The sequence below is a fragment of the Pseudorasbora parva genome, chromosome 3 (assembly GCF_024679245.1).
Source record: "Pseudorasbora parva isolate DD20220531a chromosome 3, ASM2467924v1, whole genome shotgun sequence".
In the NCBI taxonomy this organism is placed as follows: domain Eukaryota; kingdom Metazoa; phylum Chordata; class Actinopteri; order Cypriniformes; family Gobionidae; genus Pseudorasbora; species Pseudorasbora parva.
The window spans coordinates 40642316-40661682 of record NC_090174.1 but is presented as its reverse complement, the minus strand read 5'-3'; the positions used below and the strand labels follow the sequence as shown (position 1 = coordinate 40661682).

The window sequence follows — 19367 nt, the reverse complement described above, 5'->3', positions numbered from 1 at the left end:
CCCGCACTTATTGTTTTTTTCCCTCTGTTTCCCCAGGTGGCGCTCCTCCCTGCAACGATGGAGGAACTATTGAAGCACCTCACCGAGGTGAGCATCCGCCAGCAGCAAATAATGGAGCATATGGCCTCTCGACAAGACACTGCAGAGCGGGAGCTGCTCACACTGAGGGCGGCCGCTGCCCAGCGCGCTCCGCTGCCTGACCCTCGCGCCCAAGCAACCCAACTATTACCTCGCATGAATGATCACGACGATGTCGCCATGTACCTCGAGATGTTCGAGACGATCGCTACCCGCGAAGCGTGGCCGGAGGACGAGTGGGCTCGCATCGTTGCCCCGCTGTTGACCGGGGAAGCGCAGCGGGCGTACTTCGCACTTCCCCCTGCGCAAAGCACTTCGTATGCGGTGTTAAAGAAAGAGATCCTCGGCCGCGTCAGGCTATCTTCGATCAGCGCTGCACAACTCTTCCATGACTGGTCCTACGACCCACAGCGCCCACCCAGACTCCAAGCCGCGGATCTCTCTCGTCTGGCACAACACTGGTTGCTGGCCGAGGGTTCCACCGCCATCCAGGTAGCGGAGCGCGTCGTCATTGACCGCCTCCTGCACGCGCTCCCGCGCCACCTCCGTCAAGCCGTGGGGATGCGGAAGCCCACCACCAAGGATGAGCTGGTCAAGGCAATTGAGCTGGCGGATGCCACCTTCCACCGGAAGGTCGGGGAGCGAGCGTCGCCTTTTCCCCGAAGGGTGGTCCAGGAGTGACGCACGCCGGAGGGTACCTCGCGACCAGTAGGCAGGTCGGCGGTTCCCGGGCCTCCGGACGAGCCCATGCCCACCGAAGCCCCGTGATCCCCTGGACGAGCATGGCTGGCAGGCTGCGCCGTGCACACCGAGAACGCGCCCCGGGCGGAGGTGAAGATCAACGGCCGTCCCTTCCTGGCTCTCCTGGACTCCAGCAGCGCCATCAGCCTCGTACAGGCGGCCATCCTGCCGCCGCGAGGAGATTCGAAGACCTCCGTCCCCCACACATGTGTGTGTGCACGGCGATACCCGAGAAGTCCCCGCACGTCGCGTGTCCATCGAGGCCGCCCCGGGGCCATAGAAGTTGGAATCGTCAAGGATCTGCCGGTCCCCGTGTTGCTCGGAAGGGACTGGCCGGGGTTCAACCGTCTCCTCACCGCCACCACTCAGCCTGTCAGCCAGCCCGGGAGCCGCCCAAAGCGCCGGACTGCGCGGAGACCCAGACGGCGTCCGGTGCTGCTGGCTTCCGACAGCCCCCGTGACGGTGAGTCCACCCCCCAAGCTGCTAACCTATTCTATGATCTCTTCCAGCAGGTCTCGGGGGCCGGGGCGTTCGCCCGCGAGCAGCACGAGGACGACCGTCTGAAGCACTGCTGGGCTCAAGTACGGGTCGCGGAGGGGAAGGACCTACAGCCCGCGCCGCACCCTACGCCCCACTTCAAAATTGAACAAGGCCTGCTCTACTGTGTCGCTCAGCGAAGGGGGGAGGAAAAAAACCTGCTCGTCGTGCCCCGAAGCAAGACCGAGGCAGTGATTGAGATCGCCCACGCACACCCCATGGCAGGCCACCTCGGGGCTCAGAATACCATCCAGCGGATCCGAGACCGCTTTCACTGGCCCGGCCTGGAGGCCGAGGTGAAGCGGTTTTGCCAAGCCTGCCCCACCTGCCAGCGGACATCGCCACAAGTTCCTCCCCCCAGCCCGCTGATTCCGCTGCCCATCATAGAGGTACCCTTCGAGCGAATCGGAATGGACCTGGTGGGACCGCTGCCGAAGTCCGCCCGGGGGTATGAACACATCCTCGTCATCGTGGACTATGCCAACCGCTACCCAGAGGCCATTCCCCTCCGGAAAGCCACCACCAAGGCCATCGCCCAGGAGCTCTTCCTTCTCTGTAGCCGGGTCGGCATCCCCGCCCAGATTCTGACTGACCAGGGCACCCCGTTCATGTCCCGGATGATGGCAGATCTCTGCAGGCTCCTGAAGGTCCAACAGCTCCGCACAACGGTGTACCACCCCCAGACCGACGGCCTCGTCGAGCGGTTCAACCAAACGCTCAAGCAGATGCTGCGGCGGGTGGCCGCCGAAGACCCGCGGGACTGGGACAAGATGCTGCCCTACGTCCTCTTTGGCATCCGGGAAGTCCCCCAAGCGTCCACCGGCTTCACCCCGTTTGAGCTCCTCTTCGGCCGACTGCTCGACGTGGCCAAGGAGGCCTGGGAGCAACAACCGGGGGTACACCGTTCCACGATCGAGCACGTGCGGCAGATGCGCGACAGGATCGACCACGTGATGCCCATCGTCCGGGAGCACCTGGCCAAAGCCCAGCAGGCCCAACGGAGGCACTTCGACCGGGCCGCCCAACCCCGAGAGTTCCAGCGTGGGTACCATGTCTTGGTCCTAGTCCCGACAGCCGCCTGTAAATTCTTGGCCACCTGGCAGGGTCCCTTCACAGTCGCCGAGAAGGTCGGGCCCGTCACCTACCGGGTCCGGCAGCCTGGGAAGAGGAGAGCCGACCAGCTGTACCACATCAACCTCCTGAAGCGCTGGGTCGGGACCGGGCCCCAGCTCTCCGCGTTCACAGAGTCCCCACCCGTGATGGTAGACATGGACCCCCAACTGTCGGCGGCCCAAAAGTCGGAGTTGCAACACCTGGTCAGTCAGTTTTCTGCAGTGTTCTCCCCTCGCCCCGGGCGGACTCACGTCCTGGAGCATGACGTCCGGACGGCCCCAGGAGTCGTCGTTCGGCAGCGGCCCTACCGTGTTCCGGAGGCTCGGCGACACGCCATCGAGGCAGAGGTACAGGAGATGCTGAAGTTAGGGGTCATGGAACCATCACGCAGCCCGTGGTCCAGCCCGATTGTGATGGTCCCAAAGCCCGATGGCACCTTCCGCTTCTGCAATAACTTCCGCCGGCTCAACGAGGTCTCGGAGTTCGATGGCTATCCCATGCCCCGCGTAGATGAGCTGCTGGACCGCCTGGGGAGGGCGCGGTACATCTCCACCCTCGACCTCACAAAAGGGTATGGGCAGGTACCCCTCTCCAGTCAGGCCAAGCCTAAGACAGCCTTCTCCACGCCGAGCGGCCACTGGCAATACCGCGTCCTCCCTTTCGGCCTGCACGGATATATGCACGGATGCATACCCGCCACCTTCCAGCGGCTCATGGACATCCTGCTCCGACCCCACAAAGCCTACGCGGCGGCCTACCTGGACGACGTGGTGATTCACTCCGAGACCTGGGAGGACCACCTGGATCGGCTGCGGAAGGTGCTGTCGGAATTACGTCGGGCTGGGCTGACCGCCAACCCCCGGAAATGCCACCTCGGACTCGCAGAAGCCAAGTACCTCGGCTACCAGGTGGGACGGGGCCTGATCCGACCCCAGGAGAAGAAGGTCTAGGCGATTCTCTCCGCTCCCCGTCCCACCACGAAGACGCATGTACGAGCCTTTTTGGGGTTGGCGGGTTACTATCGGTGCTTTATCCCTGACTTCTCCTCCTTAGCCTCTCCCCTGACAGACCTGACCAGGAAGGGGCAGCCAGAGAAGATCCAGTGGAGCACCGAGGCGGAGGCGGCGTTCCACCGCGTCAAGTCGGCCCTCACCTCGGCGCCGGTCCTACGAGCGCCCGACTTCAATAGCCCCTTCCTGCTGCAGACGGACGCCTCCGACACCGGGTTGGGAGCCATCCTTTCCCAGGTCACCGACGGCAAGGAACACCCGGTGCTCTACATCAGCCGAAAGCTGACCCCAGCAGAACAGCGCTATGCAACCGTGGAACGGGAGGCGTTGGCCGTCAAGTGGGCAGTCCTGGAGCTCCGGTATTACCTCCTGGGCCGCCACTTCACCCTGACCACTGATCACGCACCACTTCAATGGATGGCCCGGGCCAAGGAGACGAATGCCAGGGTGACGCGGTGGTTCCTGGTGGCTCCAGGACTTCAACTTCACCGTCCAACATCGTGCCGGGACGGCCAACGCTCCACTCCCCCCCCCCCCCCCCCCCCCCCCAGTTTCCCCGCTTCTCCGCAGGACCAGGACGTCACTTAGGGGGGGGGAGTGTGACAAGTGTCCCGAGCGCTCATCAGCATCGCCCTGGAAACAAGGCGGGAACACCTGCACCCGCTCATCACAGGCTGAGCCGTCACAGCTGCAGCTCATCAGCGGGCGGCTTTATAAGCCTGCCCGCCGCCCAAAGAGGTGAGAGATGTCTCCAGAAGACTCGGCTAACTGTTGTCTCCATTCTTCCTCCAGAGAGCAGCGTGTGACGGCCAGCACTCACTCGGAGCACGGATCCAGATCACCGCGAGCACCGAGGACGCAAGAGAGACCACACCGAGCACGGAGCACCCCACTCGACGCACTTCTCACGTTCACTTTCATCAATAAATCCACCCTTCGGGGAAATTCACCTGCCCTCCTGTGTCGTGTACTTCTTCACCCCATCACAATATATATATATATATATATATATATATATATATATATATATATATATATATATATATATATATATATATATACACACTCCTGAACAAAATCTTAAGACCAGGAGATGCATTGCAATTTTACACATTTCGCACTTGTGGATCATAACCGTGTTGTAAGTGCTGCTTCAAAATGCCAAAAGAAGAAACAGGAGCAAGAGACAAAAAGTAGAGAGTAGGCAATTTATTGAAAACTGCATTTAAACTCAAACAGGTTCATCAGCTGATCAAAAGTTTAAGACCATAGCCCAAAAATAAACGCACAACAGTACTAAAAGTGTCAAAAAAGGACTCAGTAGTGAATAGCCCCACCGTTCTTGCTGGTCACTTCAAAAACTCGTTTCGGCATGCTGGACGCGACTGTTTCCAGGAGGCTGTTGAGAACGTTGCTCCATGTGGTGAAGATGGCTTCACGAAGGGCATCCACGGTCTGGAACTGACGTCCATTTTTGTAAACTTCCCTTGCCATCCATACCCAAATGTTCTCAATGGGATTTAGATCAGGGGAACACGCAGGATGGTCCAAAAGAGCAACGTTATTCTCCTGGAAGAAGTCCTTCGTCAGGCGGGCTTTGTGAATTTTTTTCTTTGAATATTTGATCATTTCTTTGGTGCAGCGTTGTCCTGTTGAAAGATCCAGTCATTACCGCACAGATAAGGCCCTTGATCAAGAGGGATGCCTGCTGCAACAGATCCACAAAGCCAGTCGCCGTTTGACGCCCCTGCACAACCTGAAGCTCCATTTTCCCATTGAAGGAAAAAGCACCCCAGATCATGATGGAGCCTCCTCCACTGTGCTGCGTAGAAAACATCTCAGGTGGGATCTCCTTGTCATGCCAGTAATGTTGGAAGCCATCAGGACTATCCAGGTTAAAATGTTTTCGTCAGAGAATAAAACTTTCTTCCACTTTTCAATGTCCCATGTTTGGTGCTTCCTTGCAAATTCTAAACGGGCAAGTTTGTGTCGTGGGAGGAGACGTGGCCTTTGAAGATGTTTTTTTTTCTTGAAGCCCTTCTCTAGCAGATGACGTCTTATGGTTATTGGGCTGCAGTCAGCATCAGTAAGGGCCTTAATTTGGGTTGAGGATCGACCTGTCTTCATGGACAACCCGTCGGATCCTGCGGCTCAGTGCAGGTGAAATCTTTTTGGGTCTACCTCTTGACTTTTTTGTCCCATGACTCTCAGGATTTTTTAAGAAATGTAAAATGACTGTCTTACTGCGTCCAACCTCAGCAGCGTTGGCGCGTTGTGAAAGGCCTTGCTTGTGCAGCTCAACAATCCTGCCACGTTCTAAGAGAGAAAGCCTTTTTGCCTTTGCCATCAGGAGATCTTGACAGTATGACTGCTTGAAGGACCATGACATGAAAGCCATATTTTTGTGCAGATTTGACCTTTTTATGGCTATGGTCTTAAACTTTTGATCAGCTGATGGACCGGTTTGCGTTTAAATGCAGTTTTCAATAAATTTCCTACTGTCTATTTTTTGTCTCTTGCTCCTGTTTCTTTTTTTGGAATTTTGAATCAGCACTTACAACACGGTTATGATCCACAAGTGCGAAATGTGTAAAACTTGCAATGCATCCCCTGGTCTTAAGATTTTGTTCAGGAGTGTATATATATATATATATATATATATATATATATATATATATATATATAGAGTCTTGTTCAAAATAATAGCAGTACAATGTGACTAACCAGAATAATCAAGGTTTTTAGTATATTTTTTATTGCTACGTGGCAAACAAATTACCAGTAGGTTCAGTAGATTGTCAGAAAACAAACAAGACCCAGCATTCATGATATGCACGCTCTTAAGGCTGTGCAATTGGGCAATTAGTTGAAAGGGGTGTGTTCAAAAAAATAGCAGTGTCTACCTTTGACTGTACAAACTCAAAACTATTTTGTACAAACATTTTTTTTCTGGGATTTAGCAATCCTGTGAATCACTAAACTAATATTTAGTTGTATGACCACAGTTTTTTAAAACTGCTTGACATCTGTGTGGCATGGAGTCAACCAACTTGTGGCACCTCTCAGCTGTTATTCCACTCCATGATTCTTTAACAACATTCCACAATTCATTCACATTTCTTGGTTTTGCTTCAGAAACAGCATTTTTGATATCACCCCACAAGTTCTCAATTGGATTAAGGTCTGGAGATTGGGCTGGCCACTCCATAACATTAATTTTGTTGGTTTGGAACCAAGACTTTGCCCGTTTACTAGTGTGTTTTGGGTCATTGTCTTGTTGAAACAACCGTTTCAAGGGCATGTCCTCTTCAGCATAGGGCAACATGACCTCTTCAAGTATTTTAACATATGCAAACTGATCCATGATCCCTGGTATGCGATAAATAGGCCCAACACCATAGTAGGAGAAACATGCCCATATCATGATGCTTGCACCTCCATGCTTCACTGTCTTCACTGTGTACTGTGGCTTGAATTCAGAGTTTGGGGGTCGTCTCACAAACTGCCTGTGGCCCTTGGACCCAAAAAGAACAATTTTACTCTCATCAGTCCACAAAATGTTCCTCCATTTCTCTTTAGGCCAGTTGATGTGTTCTTTGGCAAATTGTAACCTCTTCTGCACATGCCTTTTTTTAACAGAGGGACTTTGCGGGGGATTCTTGAAAATAGATTAGCTTCACACAGACGTCTTCTAACTGTCACAGTACTTACAGGTAACTCCAGACTGTCTTTGATCATCCTGGAGGTGATCATTGGCTGAGCCTTTGCCATTCTGGTTATTCTTCTATCCATTTTGATGGTTGTCTTCCGTTTTCTTCCACGTCTCTCTGGTTTTGCTCTCCATTTTAAGGCATTGGAGATCCTTTTAGCTGAACAGCCTATCATTTTTTGCACCTCTTTATAGGTTTTCCCCTCTCTAATCAACTTTTTAATCAAAGTACGCTGTTCTTCTGAACAATGTCTTGAACGACCCATTTTCCTCAGCTTTCAAATGCATGTTCAACAAGTGTTGGCTTCATCCTTAAATAGGGGCCACCTGATTCACACCTGTTTCTTCACAAAATTGATGACCTCAGTGATTGAATGCCACACTGCTATTTTTTTGAACACACCCCTTTCAACTAATTCAACTAATTGCCCAATTGCACAGCCTTAAGAGCGTGCATATCATGAATGCTGGGTCTCATTTGTTTTCTGAGAATCTACTGAACCTACTGGTAACTTGTTTGCCACGTAGCAATAAAAAATATACTAAAAACCTTGATTATTCTGGTTAGTCACATTGTACTGCTATTATTTTGAACAAGACTGTATATATATATATGTATATATATGTATATATAGTGTGTATATAGTGTGTGTATTTATATATATATATATATATATATATATATATATATATATATATATATATATATATATATATATATATATATATATATATATAGCTATTATAACATTCTTGCAATTTAGGCCTGCATATAATTCATTTAAATTCAGTTAGTCGACTAAATTGTCAAAAAGCATACATTTATGCACTGTAAGAAAAATATTGCTCCAATTTAACATTTTATATATACATACATATATATATTTTTTTTTAATCTATAACAAAAAAACATGTTTAAGAGCTTCTGTCGTCAGTATATGAATGAATGGGTGAATGTGAGGTAATATGTAAAGCGCTTTGGTGGCCATGGGTCTGTTGAAAGTGCTATATAAATGCAGTGCATTTACCATTTCTGTTAAAGATGGTCTATTCTATTGAAGAACCATTGCTTTGACAATAAAACAACCTTTTTTCTCAAAGAAAAAGAGGAAGAGTTTGTCAGTGGGAGCTTAGCATCTTTTCGGTTTCAATTGTGGGCATGCCTTCCTTTTATATATGTTCTCAATTCCTTTTTACCCTTTTTATTTTGGTAAGTAAACATTTAGGGGTATATTTTAAATATAATGTGGTTAAATATAATGTGGTTAGGGGTATATTTTAAATATTGCTGCGGTAATGTTTTTTCCAGTTGGGGAAACACCACACTCATTTCCACAAGATGAAATGTTTCCACAAGTGGAAAAAAAACTGATTGCGTGCCATCATGATATTTGATGCGATACGCAATTTATAGCAATTGACAATGGCATGATTGAATCCCAAAACCCCCGCCACTGGCCCCGCCCTGCCCAAAAAAGCTCAACTATGACAGTCTGAGATTACAGTGGCACATCTTTCAGTACAAACCGAGACAATAACTGGACCATCACAAGACAGAAGGCCATTTACATAAGCCCAGCTCTGATGGCAAGACAGCAGCACAGAACATTGGTCCAATTTTTTTAAATTTTTTTTACTGTTTTTAGGAATACAACGTTATAAACCAGGTGACTGTTATGAAACATCCCTCTTTAAAAACATTTAGAATACAGATAGGAATAAAACATTTGGTATATGTAAGTGCTGTTAAAGTGGAGAAAAAAAAACTCAATTTGAGAAAAGAGTATAAAAAAAATATAACACTGTATGAACCTCCATGACGTCACATTTTTCCATATTATCTGGATTTCTATGACCACAGGATAGTGTTATATCCAATTTAATAGCCATGTCGTTTTAATATTACTGTAATAGCCATGATAAAGTGACAATGGAAAATTTAGACCTTTCAGACCTTATAAAATAGATCAAACAAGAACATTTAAATTGTGAGCTCTACGTAAACAAACAAGTGTATTGCATGACAAAGATTGTATAAGTCGAGTATTTTGATTCACTTAATTATGCATTTATTGTGAATAATCGTTGTGAATGCGAGACAGCAGTTGGTTTGCAGAAAGCGAGAGAATCAAATATCAGTCTCAAACTCTAAATTTGTCAAACCAATTTTTTTATTTACACAAGGGCGTGTCACACTGACTCCAAAGCAAATGATACTCAAACATGAGACGCTGTACATTAAGACAAGACTACATTTTCTTAAAAGAAGCATAGAAATTGAAATATCTTTACCCACAAATTACAAATTGGAAAAAGCTTTAAAATGATCCTTATAAAAAGGAAAAGCAAGGAAAAACAACTAAACTAAGTCCTATACTAGCCAGCACAGTTCCATTTTACACATGTTTAGGTCAGTCTTTTTGCCATTAGATGTGTCATCTACCTCCATTTCTGCTGTTGCTGCCTTTTAGTGGCTGGAACATCCAGTCTCTGTTAGACAGGGGTGGTAGGAGTAGGAGTGGAAGGGGTTGGAGGTACAGTAACAGGGTGAAGGCCGAGATCCAGAGAGGGGGCTTCTTCTGGTTCAGGGGGGCTTTTCTTAGAAGCCTCTAGCTTCTCCTTCAACAGGGTGTAAAGTTCTTTCACTGATTCACTGCTCTGTAATAACATGAAATAAGATTCAGTTACTATAAGGTTTCTGCACAAGAGAATCAGAGTACACAGAGGAACAGAGAGTGCTTTTATCATTGAGAACAAGTGTTGTTATTGTTAACTATGACTACTATTAAAAAAAAATTCCATAATTGAAATAAAGCTGAAATAAAATTAAATATAAATATAAGATGAAAAACATACCTTTAAAAAACTATATATATTTATACTAAATCTAAATAAAAGTATTTAAATAAATAAATAAATAAATAAAAATGGCTTGCACAAACAAATTACTAAACATTAAAACTATTTTAGAACTAAAATTAAAACTAAATGAAAACTGAAAATATAAAAAACTAATTAACAAGATATTAATAAATACTATAATAGTATATAAATAATAATAAAAAAAATCATACTGTAAACAGAAGTGTGCCACCTAGTGACCTTTGAAATCAACATTAAAACAACTAGGCCTCATTTAGTGTCTTAAAGGGTAAGTTTATCAACAACAAAAAAACATTCTGTCATTATTTCATCACCCTCATGCCGTTCCACACCCCTAAGACCTCCGTTCATCTTTGGAATACAAATGAAGATATTTTTGTTGAAATCGATGGCTCAGAAAGGCTTTTATTGACACCGATGTCATTTCCTCTCAAGACCAATAAAAGGCACTAAAGATGTCGTTACAAAGCCAATCACTACAATCTTTTTATGAAGCGACGAGAATATTTTTTGTGCGCAAAAAAATTATAATTTATTAACATCTTATATAGTGATGGGCTGATTTCAAAACACTGCTTCCTGGAGCTTCGGAGCTTATTGAATCAGCGTATCAATTCATGTTTTGGATCGCGTGTCAAACTGCTGAAATCACGTGACTTTGGTGATCTGAACCGCTTATTCGATACGCCGATTCATAGCGGTTCAAAGCTTTACGCAGCGTTGTTTTGAAATCAGCCATCACTACATCATTATTTCTGGGTTTTTTGCACACAAAAACTATTCTCGTCGCTTCATAAAATTATTGTAGAACCGCTGTAGTGAGATGGGCTTTGTAACAACAATGCTAATGCTCAATGTTGAAATGACATTGGTGTCAATGAAGGCCTTTCTGAGCCTTGGATTTCAACAAAAATATCGTAATTTGTGTTCCGAAGATGAACAAAGGTCATATGGGTTTAGAATGACATGAGGGTAAGTAATTAATGGCAGACTTTTCATTTTTGGTTGAACTAACCCTTTATGCATGTCCCTAGTCTTTTGAATGATTCATTATGGCAAGTTGTGCCAAAGAAAGAAAAATATTTTTTTTGATCATTTTTAATCATTTAAATTACTGCATGATTTAGTCACCCTTACTAAATGGATTTAGTCACGGATTAAGTCACCCTGATGTGACTAAATCCATCTAGAGCAGCAGACTATTGGGGAATGTTAACCTATAGCCCATTAGCTATTTAAACATTAGCAAACTCACATTCACTGTTTCCATTAAAATACCTGTTTTGGTGGTTCAAGTGTCTTCATTAATGTTTCCATGTAGGACACCAGCACCTTCTGATGGAGATGGTTCAGCAAGCGAAGACTGTGTCTGTGAACGTTCTCCTTACTGCAAATGAGAGCGATAAGCTTGAATATACTAGAACTGAAGTGAACTGAGCCACAGTTTTAACCTTGTTTTGTTTTGTTTTAGTAATGAATATTTTTCTTTCAAACACTGAAGAATTTTCAGTATATAATGCAATTAAAAAAGATAATACAGACCTAGAGAAAGATGTGAGGAGGAAGTTGTCAAAGACGGCAGTACAGAACTCCTCTGACCCAAATTCATCAGAGAGCAGAGTCAGATGACCAGTGAGAAGATGGAGGAAGATGTCTCCAAACGCCATGTCGTTATAGGTATCCACTGCAAAAACACACACCACACAGACACACACACACACAGTGATCGGTCTCTGTGCAGCTTTGCCTTGAGAATCCATTTTTACCAATCTATCTGGCAGGAGTCTTACCCAGTCCAGGCAGAAGCCGCTGTAAAGCATTTTTATTCCTCAGCTTAGCGATATGAAGTGCATAATAAAGACCGATCTCACATGCCACCCTGTTCTCCTGTATATACCTAGACAAAAAAAGACCATACATTTTAGAAAAAAATAAGCACTTGCTAAATAGGCTGGGTTGAGGAGAGGCATGAGATGGAGCAGATACCTGGAGAAGGTTTCAGGCAGGGTGGTGGGGTACGTGAGAGAGGTCTTCTCCTCACTTGGTAGTTTCTGCTCTACAGTGAATGTGTAGTCATCCACCACTATTGACATCATGGCAGGTAGAAAGCGTGTTACCACCTCCAAATCCTGATGGTGAACAAGACCAGACTTGTGTAAACACACACACCCATTTGTTGAAACGTTACAAACCGACAAACATTAGACTGGTGTTAACTGAAGAACACAGAGAACCGATCTTACCATTCGTGGCTCTTTAAAAACCTGGCTGTCAATCATGTCCCAGGCACCTTGGCCAAGAGAAAGCATCCGCAGTAGGAGGAGAAGTTCAGGGCTGTCCTGTACATGAACACAGATTGTTTAGTTATGTTATACATACATTTTATATATATATATATATAACTATTTAGTCACTATTCACCTAAATACTCACCTAAAACTATTTGTTTTACACAACTGCTTTCAGCATTGATAATAATTATAAATGTTTCTTGAGCAGCAAATCATCATATTAGAATGATTTCTGAAGGATAATGTGACACTGAAGACTGGAGTGTCACATGAAGACTACATTTTAAAATATATTCAAATAGAAAACAAGTGCTTTACATTTTAATCATATTTCACAATATTATTAATTTTTTTGTATTTTTAATAACATAAAGGCAGCCTGAGCAGAAGACACTAAAAATCTTGCCGTTCTCAAACTTTTGATCGGACTACATTGAGATGTGTGTGTATGAATATGTATATGTATATGTTTATATATATATATATATATATATATATATATATATATATATATATATATATATATATATATATATATATATACATATATATATATATATATATATATATATATATATATATATATATATATATATAACGGCAAGATTTTTAGTGTCTTCTGCTCAGGCTGCATTTATGTTATTAAAAATACAAAAAAATTAATAATATTGTGAAATATGATTAAAATGTAAAGCACTTGTTTTCTATTTGAATATATTTTAAAATGTAATTTATTCCTGTAATGCAAAGCTGAATTTTGAGCATCATTACTCCTTCAGTGTCACATGATCCTTCAGAAATCATTCTAATATGATGATTTGCTGCTCAAGAAACATTTATAATTATTATCAATGCTGAAAGCAGTTGTGTAAAACAAATAGTTTTAGGATTATTTGATGAATAGACAGTTCAAAAGAATAGTATCTATCTGAAATAGAAAGCTTTTGTAATGATTCTGAAAATTCAGCTTTGAATCACAGAAATAAATTGCACTTTAAAATATATTCAATTAAAAAATTGTAAATATTTTACAAAAATAAAATTGTATTTCATTTTTAACAACTTCAACTTATTTTAGTAAGCTGCCAGGGCAACATATTTTTCAAGTTATTTGTTTAAGTGTTTGAAGTTCTTCGTTATTAGTTACTATTTAGACTGAACGCAAAGATTGGATCAACATGTTTTGGTCCTGAGACTTCCACAGAAGATATATGTTTTAAAAAAAGTACTATTTAGACAACTTTTATTGATTTCTATCAGTATGTGAAGAAATTTCAACCAGAGTATAACAAAAGTGTTTATAAAATCATTGCATACCCTACCTTTAATAAAGACAACACTGTACTACACTATTAGCGATGAAATGGCATGAATGGTTATCGTTTGCAGTAAACTTGCTGCATTTGCATTTGTAGAAGTTTCCATTTCAGACACAAAATGTATGGGAGGAGAGTGTTTAAATAAATCAGTTTAAATAAATGGTCTTACTCTGGGAAGGGCGTCCTGGCTCAATAGCTCCTGAATGTTCCTCACGGTGCTCAACACTAGTGTGTTACAGGCAAATGGGTCACAGAGGATCATCGACAGATCACTGTGAGAAACAGAGACAGAGCGTGTTACATTTTCATGGGTTTAATTGTACGCTGTGTCTGAATGGATACATGAATCTCATACCCTAACACTTGTTCCTGCCCTTTCTTTACACCATCCAGGAAGCCTTGTAACTCACGAGCCCGTTTAGCATCCACAAACTTTTCCCTGATGCAGGCATCCAAACACCATGAAAACTACAAAAGGATAAGTAAGAGAAAACATAAATATAGTGTGTGTTTTGGGGTGCAGACCATGTGACAGTGGTCACCATTATGGTACATGATCACAAATTGCAATAGTTCCAAGTTTTTGATTGTTTATAATTATACATATTTTAATCATAAACAATCTAAAGATGTAACCACTAAAAGGTCTGACTTCCAGAAAGTGTTCATTTCCTGAAAATTATTTTTTTTTGTAAGTTATTTAGGTCATTTTGTAGAACCTTGTGAAATGGAAGGACCCTACAAATGGTGCTCAATAATCATGACGTTGCAGTTGAAAAGGTGTGTTGTCTAGTACAGATGGGAAAGTAGTTCCATACCTTGTGACAGGGGTCGACTGAACAGATCTCACTGATGTCGAGGTCATGAAGGGACATAAGCAGCTCAGCACGTAGGGTGCAGTAGTGCACATTCCGTGTGCGCAGGAACAGCGTCCGCAGGAACTGTAGCACCATATCGTAGAGCTTCACGTTCTTCCCAATCATCTGAGTCAGCTTTAGCACCACCTAACCAAAAATTACAGTGTTTCATTGTTGATATAAAGATGTAACAAGAAGACAGTGTTGTGTGTTGTTCAAACCTAATCACCAAATTCAAAGTTTGCAACAACAAAAAAATTATTTTAACAAATAATCAGATTAAAATTAATCAACAATTTTATGAAAAATATAAGAAAATAAAGAATAAATAAAATATTATTGAAGCATCTTACAACAACATTGACATTACATTACCACCAATATATGTTAGAATTAGCAGAACACAAGATTAATGTTAAAGGTGCCCTACAATGAGTTGTAACAATATGTTAAATTGTTCTCTGATATCTACATAGAGGGTATGTGGTTTATTTAAGGGCAAAAATAATCCAGATACAGTTTTATAGGTCTATTTACAACCCTATAAATAGTCCCTAGGATGTAATGCTCTGTTTTCATTAAAGGGGGGTGAAACACTCAGTTTCAGTCAATCTCATGTCAATCTTGAGTACCTATAGAGTAGTACTGAATCCTTCATATCTCTGAAAAGTCTTTAGTTTTATTATATTTATAAAAGAAATATAGGCTGTACCGAGTCTTTCCAGAAAAAAAACGAGCCTCTGGAGGCTTATCGTGTGGGCGGAGCTAAAGAATGACGAGCGCAAAGCTACAGCACGAGAGCTTCTGAAAGCTGACATCCTCAAGCGTGGAGAAGAAAACGTTACCCTAATAAATGGCTATCAATCAGATTCAACTAATACAGATATGATCCAGAATCAGATCCGGAGGCTGAAATAAACAGCAGGACGTCCGTCTCTGTGGTATGTACTGTATTTAGTGGCCTGTCAACATTTGTGTGCGTTTACTCGCAGTTTATGAGGATATGATTCGGTTTATGGACTATTGTATGAGAGTAAACATTAGCAGTAGCAAGCAAAAGGGTTTTGCACGTCAGACTAGTGTAACGTTTTATACATAGAACAACAATGGAGTGACCGTTAGCGCATTTGAATGACGAAGCACGCTTTGTGAGAACGCTAGGTTTATGTTTGGGTGGTTTTACAATAAACAAACTGACACCTATATTGGTCAGCTAAACAAATGTGTTTAAATACACACCATAGATTGCATGCTCCATTGATAAGTTAACTAACGTTATACACGATCGTGTTGTTTACTGATGTTTACTTACGCGACGATAGCCAACAACATAAGACATTTGAAGCAGTTTTACTCACCGACTGCTTCCAAAGCAGGACCGAACCTTTATCGTTGGGACCGCTCCGTCAAAAACACACTTCTTTGGTAACTGTTGATTTTGTGAAGTCCTGTGACAGCAGTGAACGGTGGAGATCCACTTTTGCGACACGGCTGAAGCGATGTTGTGAAGCTTCCCGTCATTTCAGCGTTCAAATTGGTTCAAATGCAGCGCTGCCTTCCGGAATGCTATGCGGCCGCGTTAAAGTCGTTTGATGTCACCCATAGGAATAAAGTGGAGTGCGGCAGACGTGACAGACGTGTTCACGGACCTGCACCTGAGAGCAGTGTTTTTGGCCGTGCATTTGCTCTCTCGCCTCTGGTCACGCGCACGCGCACCCCACACTGCAGTCCCGATGATTCGGCTCCGTCAGTTCCGCCTGACAATGCACATGTTCGGACATATGCAAATGTGTTGGGGGCGTACATATAAATGATCCCCAGCGATTGCGTCACAGTTGCCGTTATGTTCAGAATCACTTATTTTTCTGCTGTGTTTTTCATGTATGAGATTTACATAAGAAGTAGGAGGCAATAGTGTTTGAGACTCACAGTTTGTGATGTCCATGTACTGAACTCTTATTATTTCCCTATGGCAAGGTTAATTAAATTTTTCATTCTAGGGCACCTTTAAAGAAACATTATGATGATATTATTACAACATTACATATTAAAAGGATATTAAAGCAACACTATTTTATAACTTATATTAAAATTCAAAATGAACCTTAAAATGGTTTATTTCTATTTTTATGGAATACATGAATTGTCAAAAAATAAGATTTTTTTAATGGTTTAAAAATGCTTTAGAATTTCAGAAAAAGTAATATTAACACAATTTTCAAATTAAATAAGATTCATTATCCAAATGGTCCTAATAAATTCTAAAATTTTAAATAGCTTAAGAGAGAGAAAAAAACACCTGGCACATACCTCACCCTGGCGCCGTGTTTTGGGGGAAGGACTGAAAAAGTTGTGAAGGATGGAGAGGTCGCTGCTAAAAAGAGCCGCCTCCTTCTCCACAATATACTGTTTCAAAAGAGGAGACACCTCGTCCCCGAAAAGAGCCTGATTGTCCTGCCAAATCTGCCGCTTCACCTCCACTGCACAGACTTTGTACAGCTCTTTATCAGCCATCACCTGCTTCAGCTTCTTCTCAGGCACCTGCATGAGCATCCAAACAGAAATTTGTTTCAATATTGTTTTAAATTATAAACTTCACAAATGCACACCTAAGGCTGAAATGATCTGCAAAAGACTATATACTAAGAGATCTTGAAATGTATCTGTCACTTGAGTACCAGAGAGTAATGCACAAAACACATGTATACCTTTGGCAGATGTTTCAGCACTTGCATAACAACGGGTTGTATGGACGGCATCTTCACCAATGGGAAGCTTTTTTCAAGAAGTTCTTCCAGCTTTACGTATCTGTGTGAATATAGGGGATGCATTAGTATGACTTATGATCCACATCATAAAGGAATGGTTTAAAATCAAACTTTTCATTCACCTGTCCTCCTCCTTGCCCTCTGCAATTGTGGCAACGCGCTCCATTAGCTTTTCTCGAAGCTCATCAAACACTGACTGATGAAACTCTAGCCGCGGAGTCCCGTGAAGATCCAGGAAAGGCAATGCAGACTGTAGGGTTGGCAACAATATGCCATTTTCCGCCTGTAAATGACAATACAATTATAATAAAATTAACTAATATCTATTTTATAGATAAGTGTTACTAATACTTATTGTGTATTACTAGTAAGAAACCAAGTAGTGAGTAGTATCAGTCACTATATTCAAAGTCACTATTCTCCTAAATTCAAAACTAAAATCTAAGAAAATTTGGTTTCATGACCCTTTAATGAAATACTACTACTTGTTTTCAGTAATGACAAGTATGTATTCAATTCTGATATATTACGTAAATGCTGGTACTTATTCTTTTGCTGCTAGTCACTATCCCAACAGCAACAAATAAATATTTCATTGTTAACCGTCTCAAAAAATAATAATAAAATGTTATACCAATGCACAACACTTTAACATACTTTAAACTTTTAAATTAAAAAAAGTACTTATTATGGAAAAAACTGATTTACCTAAAATAATATACTTAAGTGCAAACTGAAGATGTTTTTCTGATATATTTTTTTACCCCATCCTTAACTTCATTGGCTTTGAAATATTGTTAAAGTGTACAGCCAAATGCACTGACAGGCATTTATGGTGAACTAATTTGATGAAGTTCGTAAATGTAAAATATATATTATAACTTAATGTCATATCAAATAACAGACTACAGTTAAATCAAGTACTTTACATGTGCTTTAGTACTTCTTTAGTAGTACTTCTAACAGGACTAAAATTGCACAGTAAAACAATGTACTTTAAAGTAAAACGTTTAATTTTACATTATAATTTTACAAAGTGGCAGCACACTTTTTAAATGTGTACTTAAGAAATGATTAGGAAAGTGTGCTCTTTTTAGGTACACTTAAGTGACATTTTATTTCATTAATGATATTTTATCTGCGAATACTTTTTTAAAAAAAGGTTTGAAGGACACTAACAAGTGCGCATTTAATTAAATTAACGTCAGGCACCCTTCTTTTCACAAGGGTATTCACAAGGTAGTGGTAACTAATTATTCTATATTGGATTACTTAGCAGTAATTAAAAGTATTACTATTAATTTAATAGATATTAGTTAGTCAGCTTAAATGGATAACTGTTAAAGACGCTTGTTAAAGGCTGTCATATTACAAGTCACGCTGAAAGCGACGCCGGAAACTAGATCCCTCCCATTATCATCAATGAAGAGGACTGCTGCATGCGAGAGAAGTGCTTTATGTCTGACACAATACATTTGAAGACTGTGAATATTTTAGAGACATAACCTGACCTGAAACTGGTCGATGGCTTTCAGAGGTTCTGTACAGTTAGTGAGAGTTTCTTTCAGATCTTCTCCATTAGATATTCCCAGCTCAGGTAACCCTGCGAACATTTTGAGACGCTCTTCTATTTTAACTATCCACTATATAAAAAAATGTTGAAATGCATTGGCTGCAGAAATAAGACTAATTTTGCTTAGATTCGCATTGTTCGTTGTTATCTGTAGTCGCACACTTCCTAACTGTGCAACCTCGTCAACAGACTCTTGTTTCTGATACATCGTAAAAGGTTCCGCGTCAGAAAGGTTCCTAGCTGGGCATAACCTGTGAAATTGATAGCATTTTATCGAAAAATAAATGCGCTATGTGTGCCTAATGATAATTTAAAACTTCTGATTCTTGGATAAAACAAAATATTAAATAAATACAAATTCATAAGCATTACTTTCACAAGCAGGGCTGTGTCAGTTTGGAAAAAGATGTCTTGCACTGCAAACTTTTGTTTAGGCGACGTATTTTTCAGACTTTTGTTTGGATTGGTATATCAACAGGTTTCATAA

General features: G+C 42.3%; 1 protein-coding gene across 1 annotated transcript; it reads right to left on the bottom strand.

Moving 5' to 3' along the window:
- Positions 1-9342: 9342 nt before the first annotated feature.
- nelfb (negative elongation factor complex member B) lies at positions 9343-19091 on the bottom strand. The gene is made up of 13 exons (XM_067438868.1): positions 18819-19091; positions 17430-17590; positions 17248-17347; positions 16850-17080; positions 14501-14686; positions 14038-14150; positions 13852-13954; positions 12316-12411; positions 12059-12201; positions 11863-11969; positions 11615-11756; positions 11351-11459; positions 9343-9847 (listed from the first exon to the last, which is right to left on the bottom strand). Exons 1-13 carry the CDS (start codon positions 18918-18920, stop codon positions 9683-9685), a joined length of 1758 nt encoding a protein of 585 aa, XP_067294969.1. The 5' UTR covers positions 18921-19091; the 3' UTR covers positions 9343-9682.
- Positions 19092-19367: the final 276 nt, after the last annotated feature.

Bases quoted from the DNA above. Each gene is read 5' to 3' on its own strand.
- nelfb (XM_067438868.1), bottom strand. From the start codon at position 18,920: ATGTTCGCAGGGTTACCTGAGCTGGGAATATCTAATGGAGAAGATCTG. The intron at 12,412-13,851 runs GTAAGACCATTT...GTTCATGTACAG, and splicing joins GCCAGGACGCCCTTCCCAGA to GACAGCCCTGAACTTCTCCT. The intron at 11,460-11,614 runs GTCTGTATTATC...TCTCATTTGCAG, and splicing joins CTCCTCACATCTTTCTCTAG to TAAGGAGAACGTTCACAGAC.